General features: G+C 38.0%; 1 protein-coding gene across 1 annotated transcript in view; it reads right to left on the bottom strand.

The window, feature by feature from the left end:
• Positions 1–3,167: 3,167 nt before the first annotated feature.
• Positions 3,168–22,535, bottom strand: part of HPGD (15-hydroxyprostaglandin dehydrogenase) — a 28,584-nt gene continuing 9,216 nt past the window's right edge. The window contains exons 4-7 of the mRNA XM_082657421.1: positions 19,925–20,021; positions 7,933–8,009; positions 5,150–5,313; positions 3,168–4,155 (exon numbers count right to left, since the gene is read on the bottom strand). Of these exons, the coding sequence (XP_082513547.1) occupies positions 4,017–4,155; positions 5,150–5,313; positions 7,933–8,009; positions 19,925–20,021 (477 nt within the window). The 3' untranslated portion in view covers positions 3,168–4,016. The remainder of the gene's footprint in view (positions 4,156–5,149; positions 5,314–7,932; positions 8,010–19,924; positions 20,022–22,535) is intronic.

The following is a 22,535-nucleotide window of genomic DNA, read 5'->3' as shown; positions in this document are numbered from 1 at the left end:
TAAACTTACCAACAAAATAACTTTTCAGTGATTATTTGTTGAATGAGTGAATATATGTATGGAAGGGTTACTTGAAAACTGGGGGTAGGGGGAGATATTTCAATGTTTCAAAGTTAAACCTAGAAATCCCTATTAATATTTTGTGTAACTGTTACCAAGTCCAAGCTTGTACTGCTCACCGCAGGACAGGCCAATAAATCGAGAGACGACTTGTTGGGGCAAGGAATAGCGACTTTACTTGGAGAGCCAGCAGACCGTGATGATGCTGGACTAGTGTCCCAAAGAACCATCTTACCCCACTTAGATTTCAGGCATCTTTTGTACTAAAAGGGGAGGGGGTGTGGTTGGTTGTTGCAGACTTCTTGGTGCTGGAATCCTTTGTTCTTGCAGCTGTCCGTGGAGGTCAGGTCACGATGTTCCTATAAGCCTCCAACAAGACAAATGTTATTCTCTGTTCTGCAACTTTTTATCTCTAAATGAATGGAAAAGTGTTACACCTTCAAAGGTCGGAGCCTTGAGAATGGGCTATCCTGTATATTCTTTTCTAAAAGGTGCAGAGCCAGCATGACTAAGCACAGGCAATAGAACACAAATGTTAGAACTAAACGGAAAGACTTAATAAGGAGTCAGCTTTGCTCTTCTCTGTTACATAACTATATGCTAAGGAGGAAATTTTAGTAAGAGGTATTAGAAATCATGCTAATAAATTTGAATGGAGCCCTAGAATTAAAATGGTAATGCAGTCATAAATTCAAAAGAGAAGGAAATCTAGAGGCAAAGATTACAGCCTTTATTAAAGCAAGTATCTTTTCAACCCTTTTCCACTTTGATTCATAATAGGAAATATATTTTATATTGAGAATGAGTGCAATCATATATGCATGAGATTCCTGCTATATTTCCTATTCATTTTCTTCTAGCATATCCTACCCAGTGTGACACAGTTTGAAAACATGGGTCTCGGCATATTACAGGAACCGTGATCATCTTTGAAAATGTATCCAAAGGATTGAGGCATAACTCATCCTCTGCTCACTCTTTCTTTGTCTTCCTGCATAGTGGCCACCTATTGTTTTGGTTATCTCAGTGTGTGTTCACCTGCTTTCCTCTTGGAAACTATCCCTCTCCTTTTCTTAGTCCATAGGGTTCAGGTCAACTTCCTGCCCACCTCTCCTGTCCCCCCGACTCTCCAACTTGACCAGCTCTGGCGGAAGCATGTCATCTAGTTTTGGTCAAGCAGAGACGCTATCTCTGTGACCACAAAGAACGTCTCAATAGTTGGCACATAAGCTAAGATAGGCCAATGAACTCTCTCACCAAAAACACTTTCTTGTTTGGCCAGACTGGAAGCTGGTGAGAATCAGGGATGGATCCTGGGAGCCATCAGATGGAGAGAGCTGCCTAATAGAGAAGCTACCAAGAGGGAAGGCATGGAGGGACGATGACATTTGTGATCCTGGATCCGCTCATTTTTCCTGAGCACCGGTAAACTGAGTTCTGAAATTCTAATGTAAGTAAAAAGCTATTTACAAATGATACTTAATTTGTGAAATGACCTAAATTAGAAATGTATACTTTCAGACCTCTTCAGTATCCCAAATTTATAAACAGGGCAAAATTAGACTGAAATCATCACATAATCACTTGTATTTTAAATGGTACTGCAAATATTTAAAATTATGTTTATAATTTTATACAATTGTGTTGAATATTTCAATGGCATTATCCAGTCTCTTAATCTTTTTTCAGTGCCAACATATTTTTAGTTTTGCTGCGCTGGGAGCCCTGCTTCATTTATTAAGAAAAATAGGTTTGAAAAAAATTATTTACATTAGGGTTTTCACTGAAAAATTCAATTAAGGAAATTAAGACTCCCCCCGCTGCAAATTTAATATTTATTTTTTTCTTAACCAGTAAATAGAGGTACCCTATTGTTGTGGTCCGTGCGTGGGTTGGAAGAAGAGTTTCCAGACACAAAGTATTTTAGATGAGAGTGAGTTTATTGAGAACAAAGAGCAGAGTTAGTGAGGGGTGCGGGGAATACAGGGGTCAACTTCCTGATGGACCAGGGAGAGCCGACTCCCTTTGTGGGCTAGTAGCCAACTTCTATAGCCTCAAGACAAAGAAAATTCCTGCTGGCAGGATGGCATTAGGTGATTGGTCAGGATGCTACATGGTTGCTACATGGTGAATATTTTACCTAATATGGACTCGAGGGCTGTCCGGTTTAGGTCAGGAGAGCCCATGGCAACAGTCGCTATGTGGGCTCAGTTAATTCCGGAGATTTTTGTCCTGTGCCCTTGATATAGGGCTCTACACCTATAACATTATAGATTTATTTAAAGCTATTTATATAAGATACATTTTAATGTAAAAATAACTTTTAAAAATATAATGCATTTTTTTTTCAGTTCTACTCAGTATGTGGTTTTAAATGTCTGCATAGTTTATTGATTTAAAAACAATAATTCAAAGCACAAAGTATATTGAAGGCCGGCAGTGCAAAGACTTATCCGCAAATGAAAAGTTTAAGCTATAGCTTTGAACATTACCATGGAAAAAAGAGTTGAGATAAATGATATTCCTCATACCTATATCATCGACTGGTTAGTTACTGCCACAAGGTTTGAACAAGTTTGTGCCTAATTTTACAACTTCTCTTAGATGTTCACTACTTGGTGTTTTTCAAAGACGTTATGTGGACATCTAGACAACAGTCACTCATATTCAATGCACTCCTTAGAAGTGAAGGCAACAGTTCTCTGTGGCAGAATTAAAACAGAGCAAGATCTGACAACCTGCCAATATCTCTAGGAAATCCTTATTAATCTCACGTGGATGGATTTTGCTCCCACCTGGGAGCTTTGGAGTTAGCAGGCAGAATGTGTTACTTCTACAGTATTTCTATGAAGAAATGATTGATTTGGAAATCTTGTGCTTTCACTATTATTAGCATTAATTATTGCTTGCACATCGTGTTACCCAAAGCAGGTGCATTGAATGATCCTGTCTTAAAATACCTGACAGGGAAAATGGCAAAACATCACACCTATTTTTACCTCTTGTTATTACCGCTTTGAAAACACAAAAGCATCTTCAGTTGAGGTGTTGACAAAATTGGTTTCCTTCTCTCAGTAGGTATACATAGAACACTAAGTAACTTCTGAAGATTAGAAAAAAAAAGTTTTATTGAAAAGTAGGCATTTTGAAATTGGTACAAATAAACAAAGAAGTAATCTGAAAAAAATTACATTTGTATTTTTTTCTTAACAAGCTTGTTTTAGGAGCACTAACTATCCTTTTTGCTGTAACTATTAACAGTTTAATTCCTGAGATTTTTGTAGTCAAAATTCTTAAAGTAAGCAGAGAGGAAAGAAATGTTTTCCCCAGATGGGAGGCTGAACTGTGGATTAACATCTCAGCCAGTTCATTTCTGTCACTTTTCCATACATTAGATTTTTCATTTAGGATATATTCACACTGTAATTTATTCCTTACCTACGGGCTCCCAAAGGTGGCACATCCTCAAAGAGCTGAACTATTCGGCTGAAAGATGGTATATAAGTAAAAGTTATTGTTACTAAATATTTGCCGTTGTAGGTAGCTTCCTTCTTTTAAAGTGCGAACATAGAAACAAAATGAGTTTTTCACATCTGGTTTGATATAAATAACAATTCAAGTATCTCCTTTAAAATGATGTTCTGAAAAACATTAACATTTATGAATCACAAATTTAAATATATTTTCTGCAAGGCAGAATATTCCTGGAATATCCTTTGTTTTAATCATTACTTAGGCTATAAAGGTCAAAACCTAGCTTTGGTCCACGTCATATTTTTGATAGTTCCTCATTTTTTAAATCTATATACTTAACTAATCATTTAGAAAAAATGAACATCACGTGCATGAAAGGAAAGCTTCAAACGATAACATTTCATTGAAAAAGCTGTATTCAAATGAAGATGTGGTCTAAGTCATTTGTGCTTATTTTCGGCTAAAGCTGACACATAAGATGGTCACGGAGCTTTCGTGTGAAATGGGGTTGTATCATAATCTTGAAAATGAATTCCCTTAGCAGTTGTGATCTTCATTATAGCCCCATTCAAAGTGTCATCTTCAATGAGTGTTATTAATCCACTGGCAATCATTGATGGGCTAAAAATAAAGGAAACATCAGGGTTTTAAAATTAAAGAATGAGGCATAATTATCACATCGTCTTGAGTTATTTTTGAAGTATCTATCACCTTTAACATGTAATAGGGAAATGTATATCATGAAGCTATTGCTACTTTCGTTTTTTATTCAATTAGATGACTAAATTATAAATTTAGTGGTAGATTTCCACACCCACCCTTCTGTTATTTTATAGGAAGGATTCATAAATTTATATTTATTATTTACATTGAGTAAATGATTATTTTTCCATCTTTAACCTATCAGTAGAATTTAGACTTATCAGATAGAAATGTTTATTAGAGTAGAAATTTGAAGAATTGTAACTAACATTTATTGAGCGTCTATTATTTATCTGCTACTGTTTTAAGTACCTTACATATATCAACTTATTTGTGGACTTTCCAAAGTCCCCTAAGTTTGTTTTAGTATTATCCCCATTTTACATGCAAGAAAATCAAGGTAAGTAGAGGTTGATGGATAAGTTCATGGTGAGTGTGGTGAAGTCAGGATTAGATCCAGATGACTCCGTCCTGTGAGACGCCAACTGCTCTAACTCAGACATGGTTCCCCAAACGTGTGTTGACCAGTTGTTTCTAGGAAAGTGGTTGAAGTTAGGGGGGCATATTTAATTTCACAAAGGGTATATATGAATATTGCTTGGAATTTAGGCAGATAAGGTATCATTGCTTCCAAAGACAACTAAACATCACCTTTAAAAAAAAGTATCTGATTATGGTTGAAGGTATTAATGATGCATTCTTTATACCTAACAGCAAAATTCATGATGTGTCAACATATTCTATTCGGAAACCCAGAAAAAGTATTTTTTTTCAGAGATTTTGTCAAACCAAAACTTTGAAGCTTGCATGAGTTTCTCAAATTTAAAAGCTAATTTTTTTTCCTTTCGATTGCTTATGTCTAGATAGCACTTTGCTCCATTGTGTAAAGGAAGATAGGTATAGTTTTACTTACTCCAAAATTCCATAGTATTTCATCATATCCTTGATATGATCCGTGTATTCTATATATTGTCCCATGTTTTCTTCATTTTCAATGGATTTGAGGATGGGTGTATTAACAAAGCCTGGGCAAATGGCATTCAGTCTCACACCACTGTTCATGAGATTAGCAGCCATCTGCCAATTGGAAATAGAAGGTTGCAGATTTCAGGAGTTTTGTAAATGTATAACATAGGATAAACTGATAATTAAAGCTAGTTAAAAGATGCTGATGTGAAAAGTACTAGACAGCTGTCCTTCTAGCTATATAATGATGACAACGGTAAGGCTGACTGGTGGCAGAAAGTAAAAGAATACATAACTAAAGTGCTGAACTAATTCTTGCAAGTCTCACCTAATTACTTTTTTTAAAATATCAATATTACTGGGCGACTCCTGAAAATACTTGATTATCTAAAGTGCTCTTATCTACTGAACACTGCAGGCAGCTGAAGGTAAGAAGCTGAGGCTTAGAATTGATATCCCAAGTTTTCTTTGAAATTGGGGTTGTATTTTAAAGAGAATACTTACTTAAAAAATACTGTTAGTGGAAAATTTTAGGACTTTGATTGATTCTAAAGACACTCAGTAATTTGCACTATCTGGAAGACAATTTTAATTATTTTTAGACTAACCTTCTTTGGCTTTTATTTGAACTATTTATAAAACAAAATGTAAGTCAATTATTTGTGGATTCCATTTGCTTTCTTGCTAACATTCATTCATAACCCCCCTAATCAATACTTGTGGTGCTTTCAAGGTTTTCTGTGGACAAGCACAGAGTAATAAGAAATTTGAGTTGCCTGATGTGGACCAAGGTCAAATAAAACGATGCTCTGCTTCCTTGTTTCAGCTCTTACACCATGAACAAGTGTCCTTTTCGCGGTACTTGCCCATGTTTTTCTCATCTTTGTGCTTGTGTTGATGATTTTGCTATCTGAAATGTCTTCAAGGCATAGTGCTGAAGTGCTGTCTAGTATTTCTAAGTGCAAGAAGGCTGCAATGTGCCTATGGATAAAATACACGTGTTAGAGGAGCTTCCTTCAGGCATGAGGTATAAATGCTGTTTGCCATGCTAATACAATACATATTAAACACAATGCATATTAAATAAGGTGTCTTTAAACAGAAATATACATAAAACTAGGCTATGTGTTGATTGGTTATTCAAAATGTTGTAGCCAGAGGTTCAAAGGAACTTAACCCTGAATTTCCCCTATGAGCAACAGTTTAGTACCCTCTAATTCAGTGTTTGCAAGTGAATTTATAGAACATAACTAACAAATAATGAGCATCAGCTGTACAGGTGTCCAGTCTTATAACTGTAAATGCAACAGTTCTGGTCTTCGCTTTGATTTACTTTGCTTTGTAGTAGTGTTATGTGTTCATTAAAAGTTGAATTAAAGATTAAGTCTTTGCAAATTAAATTAAAATTTCCAAGCAATTTTAATTAAGAGTGTGAGAGCTGCCAATCTTCCTTTTTGACTGAACATTTACCGTTCACCATCTGCTTTCTCTATCCCTAGCGTTTCTTGTTATCAATGATTTCCTGTTCATCTGGCCCCTCTCTCCATCTCACCTAGACTAACCACTGTAGAGGTCTCCCAACTGCTCTTTCCTTTTCTGCACTTGTCCTCTCTCATACATTCTTTCTGAATCTCTCTTTTTATGTCTTATTTTGGTTTTTTTGGCCTTGCCACGCAGTTTGCAGGATCTTAGTTCCCCGACCAGAGATTGAACCCAGGCCCTTGACAGTGAGAGTCCTAACCACCAGCCTGCCAGGGAATTCCCATACATTCTCTAAAGAGCAGATAGAATGGTCTTCTTCAAATGGAAATATAATCTTGTCACTCCTGTGCAGAAAAAACCCATTGACGGCTGTATTTAGAATAAAATCCAAGCTCATGACCCTGACTCATAAGCCGCCTTTCGTCTGGCTTCTGCTTACATCTCCAGTCAATCACATGCTCCTTTCCCCTTGCTCATCAGGCTCCATTCAAGCTTGCCCTTTTTTTTTTTTCAGTTATTATAAAAAGGCACTTCATGCTATCAATGCATGTGGTCAGTAAGTTCTAAAATAGTTTCCTAAGCTCTGTACACTTTCACCCTAGGTCTCCATGGAGACAGCATCCTTGACAACCCTATCAGGTAAACTCTGGCTGCACCCCTCCTTCCATTCTCCACGCTCTCACTCATTTTTACCATATCTTCAGGGACAAGTAACACCTGGAGCATACTGTATATTCTGTTTAAGGAAGTCTTAAGTTAATGATTTTTAAATTTGGAGTCAGTTTCAAAAAAATAAGGAATATCTTCCCATTTTTTACCCTTAAGGATATTTTTCAGTAACCTATGTTTAGAATCTACTTCATTTTAAAATTATCTATTCTAGGGACTTCCCTGGCAGTCCAGTGGTTAAGACTCTGTGCTTCCAGTGCAGGGGGCACAGGTTTGATCCCTGGTCGGGAACTAGGATCCCACATGCCGTGTGGTGAGGCCAATAAATAAATAAATAAAGTAAATAAATAAGATGGCTAATTTCATGTTAAAGTAAAATAAAATTATCTATTCTATATTTAGTCCTTTACATGATCTGAAAACTATTTTTTAATAATAAATATTGAAGTAGAACTTATTTTTCTATCTTTAATCCAGATGTATTGAATTCTGACCCTGTTCCCCTCTACTTCATAGAACTCATGCGTCACATATGTGCAGAAAAGAGAAAAAGAGACACTGCGGTCGTTGTATCCTCACCGCTGCCGAGCGTGTGAATCCAATTATGCCATGTTTGGAAGCACAATAAACAGGCTGTTGTGCAACAGGCATCAGCCCTGAGACAAACAAATAAAAAACAAAAACACTTTTATTAAAAAAATGAGCAGACAAACCCCAATACTTGCTATGAAAATGAATAATTTGTGCCTGTTACATTTTAAGATTAATCTAGAAAATACACTAAGGTAATCACTGGACAGTTTTGTAAAACTCACTAGTCCAGGCATAGTTTATTCCTCCTATAACCTCTACTATACTGTCCAAAATTTATGGTCAGTAAGCTACCGCCTAGGGATGTAGCCAAGAGTGATACATAAGTTTTTCTGCTTCCCTGATGAAGACAAGAGAAGTCAGTGTTATCTAAAACACCGAAAGAATCATCTTGAAATCCAGTAAGTTACTATCTAATTTTCAGTTTTTATGTCTGGATTTTTAAAAAGTGTATATTCTTTATTTTTTAAGGCTTCCAAATGGCTGAAGGACTTTAAACTGCTTAAGCGGGATCTGGAGAGTATTATTTGTCTTCGTTATAAGTTGGTAAGCATTTCCCTGTCACAAATTGCACTGAACAATGCCGCTAAGTGTTTAAGAAAATTAAAAGTTAATTAACTTCTTTTGATTCTGATCTGTAGCAGATGCCTAGATCTTCTCATCCCATGACTTAGGAAAAGAAAGTCAGAAATAAAAATGTTTGATCCTGTTTTATTTCCTTTAATAATTATGTACTCAGCAACAGAATTCAAGCAGCTTTAAAATTGGCTTAATTTTCCATTTACACACAATAGTAACTGCTCAAAATTATGATTAAATCCATGGTGTGGAGAAAAAGTGGTACTGCAGCAGGTATGGCATCTTTTCCCCCCTATCTCCCAGCCGGACGTTACCCGCTCCCCGCTACCAGAAGAAACAAAACAAGAAAAACTGATTTTTCTGTAGTTATTATCACTATCAAGCTTATTTCTCATAATGGTCAATTCTCTGTCTCAATCTACAGTGAAACTTTTAACTAGAGCCATTTGTACATCTTGGCTTTTAACTAATTTCTTGAGTTAACGCATTCTACCATTTTTAAAATTTGTGATTTCTCCAAGGAAGAGCGATCCCTGATTACTTTAATGTTATTAATGTCAAATGTCATGATACTACTAAATGATTCTGCTGAGACGTGGTCATCTCCACTCAGCTAACTAGTCCCAGAACCCACCGATGGTGAGCGTGTTGTACCAAAGTGCAGTAATAATGGCGGACCTTAACCACTCCCTGGGTGCCTGCCAGGTCTCAATTTATGAAGTACGTTTGCTCAAGAGCAGTTTAAATCCCTGGGGATGGTAGATCACACAGAGTGCGTCCTCCCAATGATCTCAAAGTACTGTAACGTGGTTCTCTTTTTGTTTTGTTTTGTTTTGTTTTTTCTGTTCAGTAGCGTGTGTAAGTTAATTAAGTTTGTCAGTGTCAGTCAACAAGAATTCATGATGCCTCCACAGGGTGAACAGGTGTATTAGCAGATCGAGATAAAGACAATAAACAGGTGCAGCCAGGCGTTGCTGCTGCTTGTTCTTGTAAGTTAGTCACTGTTCTACCCGCTCCTTCAATGTTTATGAGACCAAGGTAGTGGTTGTAGGTGGCATTCACGGACAGCAGGAAATGCAGAGTGAACCTGAGTCAGAGATGAGCTGTTGACAGCCACAAAAAACACAAGGATGTCAAAGATGAATGGGAATGAATTTCTGTTATGCATGTGGAGGCACTGAACTTCTGAACCCAAACTGGTTCAAAGTGTCACAGCAGCAAAAGAGAGCAAATACTGTTGTGTTGGTTCTGTCTAAGAAGCCAGCTGCAAAACACATACTTTCCTTTAAAGGAAGAATTGCAGATGCAATCAGAATTTGTTTGCATTTTTAGAGTGGCACTTAGCTTTATGACTCTCGTGGCATTCCAATGACATTTTTCACTGCAGTCCTGCAGAATGTTTCCTCTTGCATTGCTTTCACTCTCTGGCATTAGATCAAAGGCTGCATAAATCCATTTCAGACATTCAGAAATCAAGCATCCTTTTAAGATATTTTTCCAGCTTTTTGGTATAACTGGCATACAATAAACTGCATATATTTAAAGTGTGTGGTTTGATACGTTTTGACATAGGTCTACACCCACAAAACCACGACAACAATCAAGATATGAACACAGCCATCCCCTAAAAGCTTCCTTGTGCCCCATCATCCTGTCCTTCTGCGTTTCCCCTCCCCCTAAGCAACCACTGATCTGTTTTGTGTCACTATAGATTAGTTTGCCTCTTCTAGAAGTTTATATAAATGTAATCATACAGTGTAAACTTTTCTCTCTGACTTCTTTCACTCGGGATAATTCTTGTGGGATTCATCCATGTTGTAATGTGTATCAATAGCTCATTTCTCTTTCTTCCTTTTTTTTTTTCTCTTTCTTCCTTTTTTTTTTTTTCTGAATGGTATTACACTGTAAGGATATACCTATCAATTGCATATGCATTGCTCTTTTGATAGATATATTCAGTTTGGGGTCTTATAAAAAAAGAGAATTCTGTTTTTCAATTATTTTATTTAGGCAAGTTGTAGTTAATTTAGTTAAGTAGAGAGTTTTTCTTTATCTCCCCAGTACATGTAGATTTTAACTGTGGCTCCTTATGTTTCAGACAGGTAAAGATGTGTGGGATTTTGTCCCCAACTTGCCAACTGACTTTCAGTGTAGAAGTTTGCTCTCTCTCCCTCAGTTTGCTGCTTTGAAAAGGGAGGCTAAAGGGAGAGAGAAAAGGGTTTTTTTTGTTTTTTTTTTTTAAGGCTTTTTTTAAGGTTTTTCTTTTTGACAATGATTTTAGTTGGGGTGGAAATTTTTCAGAAATCCAACGTTTTCTATTGGGTCTCACGATCCATTTCTCCCTTCCAAGTATAACATTACTGCTGTTGTGGTCAACTTCAGTATCGTATTGTTTAGCCATACCTCTGTTACCAACCTTAGACCTGCAGCACCAACATATAATGTTTCCATGTGCTTCAAATAAAAACCTGTTCTGAGGCTAGTAATAAGGGTCAGCTCAGAGAATTGTTCAGGATGTGTCTGATATGACTCTGGGGACACCACTCACGTGGTAGTTTGTGGAGATTGTGCCCCACAGAGTTCCTGCAGTTTACAACCTGCACAACTATACATGGCAGCCCTCCATGGTAGAGGAGGATGACGGGGCAAGAGACTGAGAAGGATGAACCAGTGGAGGTAGGAAGAAAACAAGCTAAGCATCATGTTGCAGAAATTAAAGATGGGACTATTTTAAGAAGCCTAGAGTGGTTACTTTTATCATGTGCAGAATCAAAAGAGAATGGCTTTTCTTTGAGATATTAACATTTCAAAATCACTCATCTAAAAATAGTAGCCTTCTTGGTTTCACTTCCTTCTCCAGCTACCTCTCCACTGCTCCACAGCTCCCCCTAACCAGGCTTTCCTCTGACCAGTCCAGTGCAACAGATCTTGTGGTGGTTGCCAGTGACGGGCGTCTGCTAAGGCTAGGTCTTCATCTTGCTTGATACTTTGCTCAGTAGCAACCAGCACAGTTCATGATGCTCTCCTTAAAACACCTCCCTCCTTACGCTGGTGTCCTGCCACCTCACCCTAACTAGCATCTCCTACTCCTCGACCAGACCCACAAAGAGGCTGGGGGCCCAAGAGCCGGTCCTGGTCCTCTCTGCTTTTCTATGTGCACTCTTTCCTTAGGTGACCTTATCCACTCCTATGGATGAAATTCATTCTCTCCATGCCTCCTTCATTCTCATTCTCTCTCTCTCTCTCTCTCTCTCTCTCTCTCTCTCTCTCTCTCTCTCTCTCTCACACACACACACACACACACACACACACATAATTTTCAAATTTGAATTCCAGATGTCCAGCCAAGATCTTTTACTCTGTCTTGAGATGGGAAATTTAGTTTTCTTCCCTTAAAATACAGTGTGTGCTAATTCAAAAGGTTTTATAGGAGTGAATTCATTTTAGAAATATGTGTTTGGTACCAAATAAGTGCCAAATATAATGAAAACATGTTTTAAATAGTTAGTTGAAATGTATAAAACCAAGGGGAGGATCACCATTTGGCCAGAATGTTATTTCTTATACTACTTAACCATTTAAAAATGTCCTTTTAATTGAATTGGTCGAGACAGATTGTAGCACAGTAGTTTGGATTTTGGGTGCCAGACTGGCTGATCTCAAATCTTGAATCCACCACAATGAGCTCTGTTACTTTTGGAGGGGTTACTGCTGCCTACCATGGTGTTTTTCCTCTGTGAAATAGAGTAGTAATAGTAGCTATTCTGAGTCCTGAATGAGCTAATTTACATAAAATACTTAAAACTGTGCCTGACACATAAAAAGCATTACTATTTGCCATTATCTTTATATAAATGTAATCATTTTTCCTAAAGATGAAACATCTCATCTTATTTATTGTTTTATTTACCTGTTTATCCACATTATACCTTTTTATGAAAATGTGTCTTTTGCACTAAAATGCCACAAATCTGGTACAGCATCCTAACTGGGTTTGGTTTCTGAACCTTGGCAAACCGTGGACTCTCGCTAATCCTAATTCAAAAGTATTACAGAAGTGCATCCATTTAAGAACTATGTATTTAGTTACTTTAAATACAAAGGATATTGACGTAGTATTTTAAATCTGCTGTATTGAGAGCCCCTGGCGCAGGGCTAGGGTAGAGCTTTGATATCTGACCATCCAGATCACCCCATCTGACTTCACAGGGAGTTCTGCCAGGATAGTGACTACAGGCCCAGTTGCTGGAATTAATTTGGATTTTTTAAAATCTTGCAAATTAATTCCCATATGCACAGCAAAATTATTTTGTCTTCATGTTAAAGGATTTAAGAATAACACAACAAAGGACTGAGACCATGAGAGAACAGTCTCTAAAAAAATGTCATTTTGTTTGATGTGGGGAATCCTTAATTGTGCTTAAAAATGGATGCCTTATATTTAAAAAGTTAAGAATAGATTTTCAATACTTATTTATTCTGGGCCCAGCACTCTGCAAGTTTACTTAAAGAATTGTGAAATGGCTCTCTCTCCAAAATACAACACGTGTAATTTAGTTGCAGGTTTATGTCCGTCCTAACTGTAGATTAAGAAAAATAATATCAACAGAGGGAGAAATTCTACCCACGAAACAGAGAAATATTTTCTACAGCCACTCAGGATAATAACACCAAATGGCACTGACTGATGGGATAATTATGAAAAAAATTTTAAATACTTGAAAATGACACATGTAATTATAGAACAAATAAAGAAGGCATTTGGAAAAGTAAAATATCATTTCCCTTTCCACATTAGTTCCTCTATCTTTAATATTCTTTCTACCTGTATTTACAAAAGATAACTTTAATATCTACATTTCACAGGAGGTAAATCGCTCAAAAAGTTTTTGTGCAAAAAACTGAAATCTGCTCAGACGGCAGTTGTACTGAATCCTTAAACATATTTTCTTTTAAATGGATAGAAACTAGGTAAGATAGACTATACAGAAGTGCTAAAGAAATTCAGCTTAGGAAAGGAAATTGAGAATCTAAGGATACTGATCTTTGCATGATAAAAACTTGAGTTCAGCAGCTGTGCTAAAAAGCAGGGGTCGAAATTCCTCACATTTTCTTTAAAATCAAAAAAGAAACGGTCTACCCATCTTTCTGTGGTTAACCAGCACTTCTCTAATAAGGAAAAAAAGAGAACTGGTGAGAATCCGTTTATCTATGTTTGTGCAGAAAGTGGACTGAAGTAACTGGTGGACTTCCTTATTAGATGCTTTTCCACACAACAGAACACCTTATCTGATGCTGCTTTTTCTCCCCAGTCACATGCTTGCCGTTAACAAATTATGTCTTAAAGTATGACCTGACATAAAAAGTGGGATAAACTTCCACAGAACGACTACATCTTTCTACCTTCCAGAAAGGTAACCCCAGCAGCACTTTCCAGGGATTGTTAATTCTCAGAAAGTTGTCCCTAAGGTCCCATCACAATCCCCCTTCCTAAAAGTTCAGTTATCCCCTAGGCTGTGATCAGAGGAAACCAAGGTGAGCTTTCTCAGCCACTCAGAGAATGTCCCTGTGCAAACTAGAGGCTGGTTCCTCAAAGTGTGGGTCAAGGATCAGCATCAGAATTGCGGGATCCACCCCAGACGTACTGAGTCAGAAGAATCTGCCTCTAAACAGAGCCCGTAGGTAATGTCTCTCATGTTGAATTCTAGAAGACTATTCATTTTCTTAATAGTCTTTATGGCTAGGAACCCCTACATCTTTTATCCATTCCTCAAAAGGCCAATTTATAAATATTTAGCCTTTCCTACTGATTCCTTTTAGTATGTGTCTTCTTAATAATTTTAAGCCATAGGACAGCAAAACGGACACCACGAAGACTTTCGCTGGTACTAAGCGAGGGAGGTGGCCCACGTACTCATAGCCGTTGACATCTGACCAGTTAAGATCCAAATAATGCAGACTCAGCCATTGTACGATATACACTAAAATAGAGCAACATACAATTGCTTTTATTACGACTGCTAATCGTCACCACCTTTCCCATGTTATGCAGCTTGTTTGAGATGAGTGGTTCCACTATAAATTGGAGAGAATTAAACAGACTTCTATTGTAGGGATTTGTAAAAGTTCAATGTGATATCACAGAGCCAATAGTTTATCACAGTGCCTGGAACTTGGCACTTGCTAAATATGTTACTCCCTCTTCTTTAAAGCAAAAATAGTTGCAGAGGGTTGTACCACGTGATTACCTGAAATTTCTGGTCTGCTGTGACATTCCAGTCCAACTGCTCTTCAGGCCATGTGAGTTCTAAAGCCTTGTACCTCTCATCGTGCTTCTGTTTCACCTGTGCCACGCTAACTGGTGCTGCCATGTTGACGAAACACGTATAGCTCTTGGGGTAGAAACTTTGCCAGTTACTTTCATAGCCCCACTTCCCTTCTGTCCATGTTTAACACGTTTGGTTAACTTGAATGTGTTATTTAAAGTGGTAACTTGAGCTCTTCTACTGTAACACAAAGTAATTACATAGTTGTCGATACAACTTAGAGCTCAAGTGAGTATGTCACTGGGCTGGGTTTAAGACATGCTAAACAAGTTCTAAGATTTTCAGGTATTTTCTTGGGACTCTAATGTTTTCAATTCAGAGCAGATACGACCTTCGTGGTGTCACTCACCAAATGCTACTGAGTGACTTATTTTTGAGGCATAGCAAACACCAAGACCTCAGTAGCTGAGCAGGTGGGAGCAGGGTTGGTGGGCAGACTCTTCCTGTGATGACTACTCTTCCTTTCCCACTATGTATAGAAGCAGCATACTCGACTCCTATGGGATGCCTCATGGGAGCAGAGCTGTCTATCTGCTTTAAACCAGACTTCACTCTTCTCTCTTGTTCAACTTTTTCTTGTTTGACAGTTAAGGATGGATGTGGTAAAATGAGTGCAGGTTTATATATTATATTTATAGACAAAAACTTGTACAGAAGAATCTATGTGGTTAACAGAGGTTGGAACAACTTCCAGGGCTTCCAGGGACAAGCACACCCTTCCCTCAATACACCGAGGAATCACTCTCCCCTGTAACTACTCCTCTGTTTGTTAAACTTATTAATTGCATCTGATACTCGGTCTGCGTCAGCGGTCGTTACTCATTAACTTCTCTGCCGAAACCAGTGTGTCAACTTGAGGTTTTACTATGACACTAAATGATTCCACTGGATCTGTGCAAGAGATCATGGGATGGACTCTGGTTGGGTTGAATATTACCCACCATTCCTTCAACAGAGTGAGCAGTAGGGGGAAAAGTGGGAAAGTCTGTAAGGAAGGAATATTTGGAAAACACAGAGGAAGCAAGCATTAGAACGCTCTTCCTACAAATTTGTCAATTATACTTCATATAAGCTGAGGAGTCAAAAAAAAAAAAAAAGAATTACTTTGACTCCAGTAACCCCTCAAAGACGTTTTTGGTCATCTGACCTCTGCCGACATGCTCCAACTTCAAGGGAACAAAATTGTTGATATTATTTCTGAGGAAAGTATGAGGATGTGAGACGTCTATATTTATCTTCTACTATTACAAAATCCTGTATTTTTATCAAACTGATCTCATTATGGGAAGAACAGAAGCTCTTGGTGAGTGGATAAAATTCAAGACAATACATTTTAATACTCTTTCTGAGATGAGGACACCTCAGTGACAAAGCCCAGGGTCAGAGGAGGGGTAGCAGGGGCTGTCTGGATTGGCCAGAGGCAACAAGGAAATGGTGTAGATGCCACAAGTATGGAGGACGGGCATTATGAAGGTACCCAATCAAGTATAATGGACAGAGACGAACTATTGAACCATGATCAACAGAGTTACCCTGCCTGTTGGGAGGAATATCAGAGGGAAAACCACTTTGCTTTTTTTGTTTGTTTGTTTCTTTGTTTTTTTAAAAAGTAACTTTATTGGAGTATAATTGCTTTACAATGTTGTGTTAGTTTCTGCTGTATAACAAAGTGAATCAGCTATAAGTATACATATATCCCCATATCCCCTCCCTCCTGCGTCTGCCTCCCACCCTCCCTATCCCACCCCTCTAGGTGGTCACAAAGCACTGAGCTGATCTCCCTGTACTATGCGGCTGCTTCCCACTAGCCATGCATTTTGCATTTGGTAGTGTATATGTGTCAGTACTACTCCACTTTAGACTGTTCTGCTATTCACTAGACTGTAAGAGTGTCAGAAAGGTAATTCAAAGCCAAAGTGGTCTCCTCATTGAATTTATATCCATTCATTTTTTATTTGCACGATTAGAGAAGGATCTACACAGGGTTCCCAGTACTGGCTCTGAGATAGGTTAAGAGGAAAATTCACACCCAGGATGGGTACTGTGACAAAGCAAGCTCTTAGCCAAGAAAGCCAAGTGGACATCTAATTGTAATCCCTAAATTACTCTTCTCTATGGCATGTTTTGACTTGTGATGTTGGTAAGCTCCCCAAATGGTTCCAGGGCTTTACTCTGTGTGTGTCAAATGGGGCAATAGCTTAAGCTTTCGCTGAAGGTTTAATAAACAGTCCTGAGATTCAAGTAGTGCCCAGGAGGCCTGAAGATACTAGCACATCGCATTGGCTTAATCAATTTACAGGAATTCAGTTTCTCTTTCTTTATAATTAGGCTAAGATAGACACAGAAAGAGAGAGAGACTGACAGACTCATAGATAGAAGAGAGAGAAAATCAAGTGGTTAAGAGTAGGGGATCACGTATCAGGCTGCTATCATGAGAACTGCAGCTCCCCCGCTTCCCTGCATGTAAGCTTGTGCAAGAAACCTACACTCCCCAGGCTAGGTTCCCTTATCTGCAAGATGAAGATTATAGAACCTACTTCACTGTGCTGTTGAGAGTATTAAATGAGAGAACACACACGCAGTGTTTAGAAGAGTATCATGCAAACGGTGAGCGCTCAGTGAAAGTTAATTGTTACTATATATTTAAATATTTTTATTGGATAAAAGGCAGTACTACCCTGCATTTCTCTATTCATGCTCTTTGGGGCAAGTAAGCCTCTTCCGGTACAGAGGCTCTCCCAGAGAGTCCTATGTTGATTCAACCCCGAGGCCGCCTCTCTTTCCTGAGATTGAAACCAGTGCCTCCAATGATACAAGGTCAAGAGTCTCTGATGTTCATGGTTCTCCAGTGTCACTAGCCCCCTTAACTTTAAGAGAGAATTCATGGAATTATGTCTTAATCACCACCCTAGGTTCTTTTGTACATTTATATTAAACTATTAAATATTTCTTCTTAAATCTCCAATCATTTATATATTTTTCTTACGATTTCATTTCAAAATAGTGTAGATTTAGCCGTGACAATTTGCCTTTTGGGTTCCAGCCTCTGAGAATCCAAACTTCAGCCCTCTCTGGGGCTGAATATCTCTTTTAAGTATTGCCCATGCTTTCATCTTTTAATGTACTCTTGGACTTGAAATGTTATAATTTATAAGTAGATGACATGTTAGGAAAAATAACCAGATTACCCTGAACAATTTATAGAACCAGGGCTATAATAACTCTAGGGATGGCATTTTTGTCTTGAAGCAACTCAGAAAATGAGATGCGGGTTTATTTTTGAGAACTTCTGAAGAGGGAGACGTCTAAGTTTCCACTCGTGCTAAGTTCACAGTGGTTTAAAGACCATCTGACAATGATTCCTGGAGGAATGAGAAGAACGCTGAACCTCAGACACTAGTGTGGTCACCTGACTCCCCCAGTGCTACTGCAGCCAGGAGGTGGAGGACAGGATGGGGGGTGGGGGGCAAGGAACACCGATTCTGCAATTACCACAATAACTGAAACCAACCCAATGACTGAAGAAAGTCTCACTGTTTTTTGGACACGAATAGTTTAGACTTGCTGTCAATATTGGTCAGTGTTCTAAAATTTCATGATTTCACTTTAACTATTCAAGACCCATTAATGATTTTTTCCTAGAATTTTCAAAGTAAAGGCTTTCTGCTCCAAAAGTTCCTGCCAAAGGTTTATAGCTAATACTGAGTAAGACGACATCAGCTGATCGTAAATCACACTGCCCCGAATAAAACACATTTTGGATTGCCCTTTGTGGCAAGGATGATCAGCTCTCCTCTGACATCCACCCTTAGACACACAGCTAGACTACATTTCCCAGACTCCCTGTCGTCAGGTGAGCCATGAGGTCAAAGCCTATAGGAATGTGAACAGAGTGAGGTTTGCCATTGCAGGGCTGGGATTTAGAAGAGGAGCCACACCTCCTCAGGGTTCTCTTGCTCTTTCTGTAGGAGAGAAAGGAGTCCCCCAGTGCCAGCGTAACCCTGGAAGCTCCACGCTGAAGAGCTTCTGCCAGCCTGATTTCCCAAAAGACTGCGTACAGAAGAGGTTCCCTTGCTCTGGGCTGATATATGAGTGAGGAATAAGCTTACGCTATGTTTAAACCATTACACCTTTGGGTCTATTTATTATTGCAGTTTAGCACTGAAGGGAGGTGGAATATGCCACCCCAAAGTATGTCACATGGGCATAAGGGTGAATTTGAGCTAAAGGCACTTGTAAAACAGCAGATGCAAAGGAGCACTTTAATCTCCCTTTTCTTCCTGAAAGCAGGACACAGAATCCCATGTAAAAGATGCTGTCCCGGTACAAGGAGAAAAGAAACCTTATCGCTGGAGATAGGAGTCAAGGCCAAGAGACATCTGTACAGACGTTGTTAAAATAACTTTATCTTTCTTTAGTCTCCCCATATATTTTAGTTACTTTCCCACAGTTGCCTTGCTTTGTTCAACCTAGTTTATAAACAGCGAGGCCTTGCCATTTCTTTGGGTCTTCATTTTCCTGTGGGGACTCTCATGGACGTGTGAAAACCTGTACGCTTTGCCCTTGTTGATCCATCTTATGTCAATTTCATTCTCAGGCTGGGCCAGAGAGGCTGAGAAAGTAGAGATCAAGTCTGGCTTCCCCTACAGTATATCCCAACTAACTATATATGCCATATTGAAAAATTAGGCACGTTTACTAAAATCACACAGGACTAGAGATACCTTAACTTTGTTTTAGTCCTTTTTAGTCTTATCAAAGGTGCTTTTACATGTTTTACTGCTTAGGAATCTCACAGTAACCTTTGACAAATAGCAACTCTAGGAAAATATCTATACATTTTTTTAAAATAGTACTGCAGAAAGATAAAGTCACAATTTAAGATAATAGGAATAAACTTAGAGTTTGAACTTCTGATATCATATAACAGAAAATTCCATAGAACCAGTAAAAAAAAAAAAGTAAACCAAGTTTCAATTTCAAACCTGAGTTAATAATAAATACACTTTGAAGAGTTACTTTTGTGGTCCCAATTACCAGTAAGAAATCATTATTAACATGATAATTGTCCTTACCTGCTAAAGAGGACATATTAATAATGATGCCACCTTCACCTCCATTTTGCTTGCTCATGTAATCCAAACCCAGGTAGGTTCCACTGATGACAGAAACCTAGTCCAGGGGCAGAAATGGGAAAAGCAACAGAGCTATTATACTCTATTAAAGAGTATAGCTCTGATAAAGAGCTATTATACTTTATCATACTTTATCATATGGTCACACACCACAGTTTTTATTGCTATCCCAGATACCGAGGGAGACTCCTGCACATGTTATCAATGAAAGGTTTCGAAGTGGCTGTGTTTTTTTCAAACGCACTGAGTGGATTCTCTTTTATTTGCCTAAACTTGTAGAGCTCATCACATCTCTGCAAAACTTCACTTAGTTGCCTGATCTGAGATTTTATGATAAAGGTTATATTCCAAGTGTCTTGTTACTTTCACTAATCCTCAGCATCTTCAAGAATTCTGTACATTCTTTTTCTTTTCTAAATACTGGATACAAAATGTATTCACCCTTCTTAGCATATGGTTCTCTTGTCCAACTATTCTACATCCATCTGCTCTGTTTCATTCTCTTGGATCTTGGAATATGTAATAGTGGATACCCTTGATTTCCTACACAGTTTTCATTTCCTTCTTCTATTTTGCATTCGTGTCTACTTCTTCTGCATGTAATATAGAGGAAGGTGATCTCCCCTGTTTTAGTGCAGACAGTGATTAACCTATTTCAATCACAGAAATCCCATTCCCCTTGCCCATGACTGGTTTAGGAGCCAAATGTGACCATTTCTGGCGAGACCTGAGAAGCAGTCCGCTGGAGGTGGGGTCTGGGCTGGGGAGGGTGATGGAAGAGGACTCTGCGGAGAAAATTGTCATCGCTCTTAAGAAAACCAGGAAGAAATTATTGCGTTACTCCTTTCTCATTGCTTCATATGGGGGCGATGGCTGGAATGAAGTTATATTGATAGCATCTTTAAGAGGAAACCACCATGATGGCTGGCAGACGGGAATGAGATCTGGGAGCTGCAGCATCAAGCCATCCTGAACTCTGTGTCGTATGAGATCACATAGCCGTTGTACCCAGTTTGAGCAAAAGGGATTTCTGTTCCTTGGACATATGGTCTTCAGTAATGAAATCACTTAATTTTGTTCATCACTCCTGCAGCTGTCCTTTTGAAAGCTTACCCTGCTTTGCTACTCACATCCATGTATAGGCACCTTTTGGGTTTTATCCTAACATTTAAGAATTAACCACTGTCAAAATCAACTTGTGACATGAAACATATTTGAAACCTTGCATTCCCTTTTAGATTTAAGAACTCCTCTCCCTTCCAACTCAGACTTTTTAAAGGTGAAAATTTGCTTTTGACATCTTAATTCCTATGTCTCTCATTCTTTATAGCACTGCAAAGAAAATGATACAACAGATAATGAGATAACGAGTCTGAACCTGAGGGTATATATTGGTGGTTACCTTCTTTTTATTTTAAAAAGTCCTTTTGGAGTTTTTTTGACAAGGATCCAGAGCTGCCTCTCTACCTAACAGTAGTTCTAGCACAAAAAAAAAGTAAGCTGAAGATTCTATTCACTTAAGCCATGCATCAGTTTGATATTAAGTAGGCTTAGGGAGAATGAGTAAAACCTGCACATGATTCCCTTTAAAAAGGAAAAACAAAACATTAATGGCTTATATAAGAAGGAAAAGAATGTAGATGGCTGAAATTACTGAAGTCAGTTAGATTCTGTGTGTTTCTGCCCAAGTCTCCAGCATGTCTGAACAGAATTTCTGTTTATGTGTATTGGCGCTACGCTTTTATTCTCAGGTATTTACAGCTTTGCTGACACCTGCTTTTGTGTTTTCAACATCTACAAGATGCAGCCAGATAGAAAATTTGGGAATGTTTTTAATTTTTTTTAAAAGCCAGATTTATTTCCTGGTTTTTGATGGAGAAGGCAAAGAATTATCTTGCCATCCATTATCAGGTTAAGAACTGAGTAACTTTTCAAATAAAAGGCTTCTTAGGATAAACCTGCAAGACAAAGCCTAAGGTTTTAGCTGTACATATAAGAAATTTTCACCTCTTTTCCTTTACTTTGACAACCTCTTCCATATCCCAGATCATATATTAATGGAATTGTTAGAAAAACGCAGAATAAAAATGTTTCCTAAATATATTTGTGGCCTTTTGGCAGTGCTTATACATTGTATAGATTGGGCCATTGTAATATCCAGGGAAAAAAAGAAAACAAAAATTACAGATATGTTCTCGCTACAGATACAAAAAAAAGCTGGAATCTATAACATTATTTTAGTCCATTTTGTAAAGGTATTAAAATTTTGTATTTGACTCTCAAACAAAAAAAGAGGAAAATCCAAAGTCTACTTTTACTTAGTGAGGATAAATGAAAATTCAGTTATTGACAAAGTGATATAATTAACACATGCTTACTCAACATTTTTAGTTACGAAGAGACAATATTTATATGTAATACTGAAATTGTATAGTATTCCAAATGTTAACATACTTTTTTTTTTTAACAAGTTAAAGCATTCTATAACTTAAAACCACTCTCATAAATTCCTCTATCCTGGAAATAATTCTCTAGTAATACAGATAAATGG

The sequence above is a fragment of the Grampus griseus genome, assembly GCF_964374135.1.
Source record: "Grampus griseus genome assembly, chromosome: 6".
NCBI lineage: Eukaryota > Metazoa > Chordata > Mammalia > Artiodactyla > Delphinidae > Grampus > Grampus griseus.
This window is presented reverse-complemented; position numbering and strand designations above follow the sequence as displayed.